The sequence below is a fragment of the Gekko japonicus genome, unplaced genomic scaffold, assembly GCF_001447785.1.
Source record: "Gekko japonicus isolate JY-2015 unplaced genomic scaffold, Gekko_japonicus_V1.1 scaffold1642, whole genome shotgun sequence".
Taxonomy (NCBI): Eukaryota; Metazoa; Chordata; class Lepidosauria; order Squamata; family Gekkonidae; genus Gekko; species Gekko japonicus.
The window spans coordinates 401,663-409,756 of NW_015172604.1; the positions used below are offsets into that span (position 1 = coordinate 401,663).

General features: G+C 47.8%; 1 protein-coding gene across 1 annotated transcript; it reads right to left on the bottom strand.

Annotated features, from left to right (window-relative positions):
• Nucleotides 1-2,551: 2,551 nt before the first annotated feature.
• SURF4 (surfeit 4) lies at nucleotides 2,552-7,294 on the bottom strand. The gene is made up of 5 exons (XM_015421597.1): nucleotides 7,111-7,294; nucleotides 6,294-6,370; nucleotides 4,733-4,776; nucleotides 4,173-4,359; nucleotides 2,552-2,976 (listed from the first exon to the last, which is right to left on the bottom strand). Exons 1-5 carry the CDS (start codon nucleotides 7,214-7,216, stop codon nucleotides 2,710-2,712), a joined length of 681 nt encoding a protein of 226 aa, XP_015277083.1. The 5' UTR covers nucleotides 7,217-7,294; the 3' UTR covers nucleotides 2,552-2,709.
• Between the last annotated feature and the right edge of the window lie 800 nt (nucleotides 7,295-8,094).

Here is an 8,094-nt window from a genome sequence, read left to right on the forward strand (position 1 = left end):
GATAGTGGCCCATGGAGTTTGTTTTTATTGTCTCTTGCCCAAAAGACAACAGGTGTTACGTGAAGCAGCACTCACCATCACATCCTGAGGGATTTCTTTTTCTCTTTAGAAACGTTTTATCCAGCCTCAAGAAAGGTCGTAATGAACTCAAAAGCTCAATGTGTCATTTGATCGGTCCTAATCAAAGGCACTCTGGAGACCATTCCAATTTTTTTTTTTAAATTCCTTTGGGGCTGACATGGCTGGTGTCTGTTCCTGGGTCATGCCAACTTGCACCTGGCTGGCCACAGCAGCGGCCCAAGAGGGGATGATTGCCCTTGTCCTCTTCTGCTTGTGCCTGGCGGCGGGACTAGATGCAAGGAAGGCTGTTGGTGCACATGGAGTGGTGATAAACTGTGCTCCCCCCCAAAAAAAAAAATAATAATCCCAAAGACACTTTTCAAATAAAATGTGGATTTGAACAAGTCACAGTGGAACGGGTTTTACATTCTTCTTGCCTAAAAGTACATCAAAGGATTCCCACTTAATCCATTTCTTCCTTTACCACCATACTGGTACGGCTTTCCCCAATTTTAGTGTGAGAGATCCAGATGTTTCAGATTCCCTGTAAAAGGAGGGAATCATAGAGTAGAAAGGGGCCATACAGACCATCTAGTTCAACCCCCTGCCCAATGCAGGACCAGCCTAAAGCATCTCTGACAAATATTTGTCCAGCCTCTTCTTGAAAGCTGTCAGTGAAGGGGAGCTAACCACCTCTCTAGGCAGCTGATTCCACCTTTGAACCACTTTGACCTTGAAAGTTTTTCCTAATATCCAACCGATACCTTTCTGCATGTAATTTAAACTCATTACTTCAGGTCCTATCCTCTGCTGCCAACTGGAACAGCTCCTTGCCCTCCTCCAAATGACATCCTTTTAAATATTGAAAGAGAGCAATCATGCCCCCCAAGGCCCTTAGCCTTTCCTTGTAGGGCTCAGTCTCCAGACCCCTGATCATCCTTGCCGCTCTCCTCTATACCCTCTTGATTTTGTCCACATCCTTTTTGAACTGAGGCCTCCAGAACTGCACAGTACTCAAGGTGCAGCCTGACCAAGGCAGTCTACAGAGGGGCTGTGACCTCCTGCGATTGCGATGCAATGGCCCTTTTAATACAACCCAAGACTGAATTTGCCTTTTTTACCACTGCATCACACTGACTGCTCATATTTAGTTTGCAGTCCACTCTTACCCCAAGATCTCTTTTGCATACACTGCTCCCCATCCAGTATTTGTGCTTGACATTTTTGTGGCCCAGATATAATACTGTGCATTTATCTTTGTTGAATTGCATCCTGTTTGCAACTGCCCACTTCTCCAGAGTATTCAGGTCTTGTTGAATTTTAACTCTGTCTTCTTGGGTGTTTGCTGCTACTCCCAATTTGGTATCATCAGCAAATTTAATAGTAGCCCTTCATCCAGATCATTGAGAAAAATATTGAAAAGTACCGGGCCCAGAACAGCCTTCTGACAGCCCACTGGACACCCCTCCAATCTGATGAAACGCCATTGACCACCCCTCTTTGGGTGCGGTCCTCTAACCAGTCCCCTATCCACCGAACTGTCCTATAGTCCAGCCCACGGTCTTCCAGTTTGCCCATCAGAATGTCATGGGGAACCTTATCAAAAGCTTTACTGAAATCCAGGTAAATCACATCCAACAGAGTTCCCACGATCCAGTAAGCTCGTCACACGATCAAAGAGGGAAACCAGGTTGGTCTGACAAGATCTGTTGGGGACAAAACCATGCTGACTTCCCTGGATCACTAAATGGTCCTTCAGATGCTTCAGAATCTTAACACCTGCTTCTGTAATACTTTTTGGGGGCCAAAAGGAGGACAATACCGCCCAACATAAATAACTTTGAGCCCCAGTGATTTCAAGGGAAGAGATTTCAGCACATACTCAGCCCAAGCAAGTGTGACCTCAGAAGCCAAGCAGGGGTCAGCCCTGACTCGAATTTGGATGGGTGACCACAAAAGAAGTCCGGGATCACGCTGCAGAGGGAGGCAATGGCAAAACCAACTCTGGAGGTCTTTTGCCTTGAAAACCCTACAGGGTCGTCGTAAGGCAGCTGTGACGGTGGCAGAGACGGAAGCTGATAACACTAAAAAGAAGCCTCTGTGGGTGACCCCCTGCCTCAACTGTTTCCCGTAAAACCACTTCCCATAAGCACAAGCTGCACTCAATCCATCCATCAGGGTGTCAGTTCTCAACCTGGGAAGTGACTTCCTTTAATTACAAGAATGTAAACAAAACAAAAATTATCACACTGAAAAGTATGCAACAGGTTTTCTGATCACAGTAGTTTAAATTTCTTTTAAAAATCAGGGAGATAAAGTAGGGGTTGTGGGGGGTGCCCTCCCACCCAGCGGCCCCAGCCAGCCAGTTTCTTTGCTCCAATTCTAGGCAGTTACAAAAGAGAGAGAGAGAACAACAGTGACCCTGGGCAAATGTTCTTCACAAAGCATGATCAAATATTGGATTATCAGTGCGGCTGTACATTTTTTAAAAAAAAAAACAACTCTCTCCAGAAAAATCTGTGCCTTGAACAAGGGAACTCGGGCACATCTATGTAAAATGCTGGCAGGGGGAGGGGTGTTGCCCCTCCGCTGAATTCCTCTTGAGAGTCGGGTCCCAGGCTCTGAGATGACGTGGGGGTGGTTCCTCTCCTACCATTCTTTTTTCTTCTCATCCATCGAGACACCCCCGGGGCCGAGCGCCACCACCAGGAGGAGGCCTCCGATGACTGACATGGTCTGGAAGAAGTCATACTTGAGGAAGTCGTGCATGGGCTTGTAGGCCGGGATGGTCCAGAAGGCATTGAAGTAGACATTGATGACAAAGAGCCAGATGACCAAGGTCAAGGCGGCCAGTTTAGTCTTGAAGCCAATGGCCACGAGGATCATTAGAGCGGTGCCCACAATGTTTTGCAGAATCTGCCGGGGGGGGGAGGGGAGAGGCAATGCAACATCAGAAGAACTCAAAAGCTGGAACAGGGCACCCCCATTGCTAAGCGAATGCCCCAGAGGCTGGCCAAGCCCGCCCAGGCACCAAACATCCTGTTGGTGGCGCACATCATCGTAACATGCACTAAAGATGCACAGGAGCCAGAACACACAGCGATCTCAGAGGGAGGACACGGACCTCAGCAGGGGAGTTGGAGTGTGGCTAGGAACTCTGGGGGCCTCCCGCAGAAAAACAAGGCTCTGAATTAAGCTTTTCCCTCCACAATGTGACAAAATGTCCAAGGAAATCCTGGCAGGAGAAGGCCCTCTTCCACCCCACCCCAGACCCGTTTTTCTGCTTAACTGGGCCCAGGTGCCACAAAAGGACCCGATCCTCCTTTGAGTGCTCTAAGCAACATTGTGATTGTAACAGAATGCTGCATATGACCAAGTATCCGCGTGACATTCTGGGAGCAGTCAGATTCGGGAGTCATGTGTGAGACCACAAGGCAGGTGAGAGAATGTGAGGGGCACACGTTTTTCTGTGCCTGTCCCCTTTTTTTTCTTCCCCATTACCACCAGGCCTAGAAAATTACATTCAACAATATGTGAACATAGCAAGATAAACCAGGAAAATTGGTCATGTTCAAGGAGGCACTGTTTGGACAGAAGAAATCCTGCAACTGCCTCACTACTTCACTGCATATGGGCATGCTTTTATTAGCGGCGCCACAGGAGAAGTACAACCCTTTCTCAACACGGCAAGGTTGCCCTGGTAAAAAGGCAGCTGTCAGTGTAAGCAAGGAAACCTCAGTCTGGGACCCTACAGGATCTCGGCAGCCAAAGGACACCCCCAGAACAACCTCAGGAAGTGATGAGACAGAAACCCCATTAGGACCATGAACCATTTTGGGCCAGTCCCATCAAATGATACGTAGCCAGTCCTGCTGACCCTTGGAAGCTCAACCGCAGCTCCTATCGCCCTGGACAGCAGGACAGGCGGGTGCCTTTCCCACGCAAATAGCTACATGGCCATGATGTAGGTGACAAGAGGCTGAGAATTACTCTCTCTTAATAGGAGCTGGCTGGAACCAGATACGCAGGCTGCCACCCTGTTCTCGCCAGTTGAGATGTTTATTCGCCATTTGTGAAAGGTGTTTTTGTTTTTTTAACATCCAAGCACTTACCGAAAAGAAACTAGAGTCAAAATGCAGTAGCGTCATGAACATGAGGACTAGCAGCACCCGCCCACCCAGCTGCATGTACTGCTTTGGGGAGCTCTCCCGCATGGTGGGCACGCCAGCAAACATGCTCTTCCCCTCCGAACGAGACTCTGCCAATAGCAGCAGCAGACCACCCCCAAGAGCAAGGTTCCTGCAAGAGGAGAGGCAGAGTTAGCACAAAAAAGGGGGGAAAAAACTAAAAACAAACAAAAAGTGCAGATACCTACATCTGGCAAGCCGAACTGATCTCGCAAGACGTATGCACCTTCCATCCAAAAACAACAAAGGATACAGGCAGAAGTTCAAACATGCCACTCTACCAGGATTTTTTGCCAGGTGCTTTCCATTCTTTTGTGAACACATCTCACCAGAGCAGAGAGACATGCTCAGCTATTAGCTACCTCGACAGGCAAAACTCTCAAGGCTGCTGTGGATGGTTTTCCCTCAGTCCTTCCACCCCCAATTGGAAGCCACCAACATTTAAGTCAGAGTTAATGAAAGGAAGCAATCAAAATTAGCCATACCTCATCAAAAACTTCAGGTCCCAGAGAATGCTGTATGCAATTGTCTAGGAGAAAACAACCACACGTCAGTAAATCCTAAGATATTCATTGAGGGCTTTTAAAAAACCTCTTTGGGTTCGGAGCCAAGGGCAGGTTGGGGAAATTTCAGCGGTGCGGCACTGGCAGGGCTTGAACGCAGGTTGTGGCAAGGATGGCCACTGGTGCAGACTGCCACCGTCTTCTCACTGCCATTGCCTCCAGCGCCATGGAGGGGAGGCTTTCCTCACTCCTGTCCACCAGCAGCCCTGCAGAGGAAGGTCCCATCGGGAACTTTCCCAGCCATTTGAAGGGCCACTCCACCCACAGCCAGAGCAACCAAATGAAGGCAGGGAACCTGCGCCTGTCCGCCTCTGCTCACAGCCAGGTCCCCTCTAAACCTCCCTTCACTGACTCCCCCACTAATAACATTTGGATTATAAACTCCGCCAGGCCAGGGGGTTTTCTCTTTGGCTGATTTTGCTCTGTAAAACTCCATGCACTTTATTGATTTAAAAACTGTCAAACTCACTTTCCATTTTATTGCTCGCTTTCCCTAGAAGTCAGGATGGGGATCAAGAGAGCGAATTTCAAATGCTTTTGGTTTCAGATGCTTTGAGGTAGAGTGTTGCTTATCATGCCTTGAGTCTCAGCTTACATGGCGTGGCTTTTGTCTACATGCTGGGGGGATGTCACCAAGGTGGGAACACTGAGGAGCCTAGTTTGGTGGGTGGAATACCTGGGGGTGATTGGCTCGTAGGTTTTTAGGGTCCCTGTTTGAACCTTGCATATCTATTACTTTCGCACTTCCATTCTCAGTTCTAACATAGCCAGTGTTCAGGCTGGATCCTATCAATGTCTCAATAAACTCATCCTTCCTTGAAGTGAATGGTATTGAGAACTGATTTCTCCAAGAGCCTGACAAAAATATTTATTAGCTGCCCTTCCTCCTTATGGAGCTCAGGGCGGCTCACAAGATAAATAAAATACCCCCAAAAGTACATAAAACCAAAATTGTTAAAAATCAAAATTTAGGACTCCTTTAATCACACAAGTCCTAAATAAAACTTATCTTCAGCTGCCTCCTGAAGTGAGGGGGCCAGGCACACCTTTAGCCAGACCAAGGTGTGTTGGTGGTTCCCTTTTAAAAATATTAAAGATTATTCATATATATAATTCCATTTTATACATATTTTGAAATGTTAATCCTGCCATTCCTCCAAGGAGCTTACATGCTTCTCCCTCCTCCAGTCTCCCAATACTTTTTAAAAAATGATCCTATTTTCACACAGAGTGGCAGGGTGCCCCCCACAGCACAAAGGAACGGCCACACACTGTTGTCAATGCCAAAAGTTGCCACAATATATTTTTTTTCGGGGGTGGGGGTGGAAAGTAGGTTAAAATGGAGCCCAAACCACCCTCCAAATAATGTTTTTTTTAAAAAAATGGGTGAGAAACACCATTCTAAGGTTAGAGGTGAAGAAAAAGACAGATGGTAATTTTTCAGGAAAGTGTTCTGGGTTGCAGAGTTGCTGCCGTTGCCCACCTGTAAAGCTATTATTCCAAATAATCCAAAGCAGGCGTACTGGACAAAGTTCCTGCTCAGCACCAGGATGCAGCCACCTAAGGGGGAAAAATAGAGACAGGTGACCCACAGTTCCAGACCAGCTGCCATCAACACACCCTGGCTGCCACCCTAGGTAGGTACGAGAGTGCAAGTGCCACTGGACTCACTCAACAGGACTTCCTTCTGGGTAACCGTCCTTAGGATGGCACTGCTGGGCAAAGAGTGCATCTAACCAGCCTGTCCTGAACAAAACCTTCAAAGCTTTCAGTGGCAGGTTTGCTCCTATCCTTCTCCCGTATTTCCTGACATATTCCTGCCTGTGACCACCGTAGGATCTACTGCTCTTTTATTTTAGTCTTCCTCTTTTGCCGCCTTATACACTTAGGCCTTCCGCCGGAGCACCCATTTGGTATAAAGTCTCTACCTACACGGGAGTTGAAACTGGAAAATCAGGAGCTTGCCTAAGGCAGTCAACTGAGCACTGACCCCAGGGCGGCCCTGGATCACCCAGCCCCTCCTGTGCCGCACCAACTCAGCCGTACTGGAGGTTTGGCTCACCGGCCCCTTCTAAGGGCTCAGAGGCGTGTCACTGAGATTCCTGTTCTATCAGCACAACTGTCATGTGAGGCAGTTCTCTTTCAGCCCAATGAAACACCAGAGTATCGAAATCTGGACTTATCCACCCAGCTGTGCTCAGCAGCCACAAGCTGCAGTTTAGAATTCAAAGCTCCCTGGTTCAAAATTTGTAATTTTGTCTCTTAACATGGAGTCACGCAAGCCATTTGGGGCCACTTACTTAACTGTCCAAAGAGATTTATGAAGACGAAGATGGAGGCCAGGAAATAGCCGCAGCTCCAAGTGGCGTCAATGTAGTCCCTCTGCTCACTCCACTGGAACCACATGCGAATGCCGTCTTCGAGGAACGTGCTGATCAGGCAGAGCCGGGCCACATGGGGGAGGTACTGTTTTGTCACCCGCAAGAACTGCCACGAGGAGAAGGACACAGGCGTGAAGATCAGGCAAGGAGCAAGGTGCAGTGTTGCTAAGGGGTGTGACACTTGGGTGCCATCTTATCCTCTATTACTAGAGGGGGTTTGTTCTCCAAAGGCAAGACTCCAAACGGGTTTACTCCTAGATCTACCAGTGTTCCCCTAACCCCCAGCAGTAGATAAAATTACATTTGGAAGCACGTTTCACTCTTGTCAACTGACTTTCACAGAGCACAAAAGTCTTACCCACCAAGCAGCCCAACCCATGTTTAGGCACAATTGCAAGGCGGGAAACCTTGCAGAAAACTCACTGTAGAGACACAACGAGCAGCCTCATTTGAGGACAGGCCATTCTGCTGCATCTCTGTACTGGACACAATGAATAATCCGGTCAAGAGCTGATGCAGAAACTCCACAAATGTATCCACCCACTGCCAATAGAAGCTGATCGAGCAAGGTCAAGCCGGATCTGTGATTTATGCAAAAACATAGCAGATAGCCTCCTCTGTGGGCCACTATGATTTCTCACAACACTCTAGCATTGTCATGCCCCATTAACACTGGCACCTTTACATTATCACCTAGTACAGAAGAAAGGAGAAATTAGTACAGCATGGTACTGACTCTGAGAGAAGGGCAAGGTATAAATCCAACTCTTCTTCTTAATCATAGAAACTTTTCAGTAGCAGGGCAGGGAGTCTGGGCAGCATGAAAGCAATTTATAAAAAGAAGAAGAGAAGAGTCTGGATTAATGCACTGCCTTTCACTCGGAGTCTCAGAGCAATTTACAA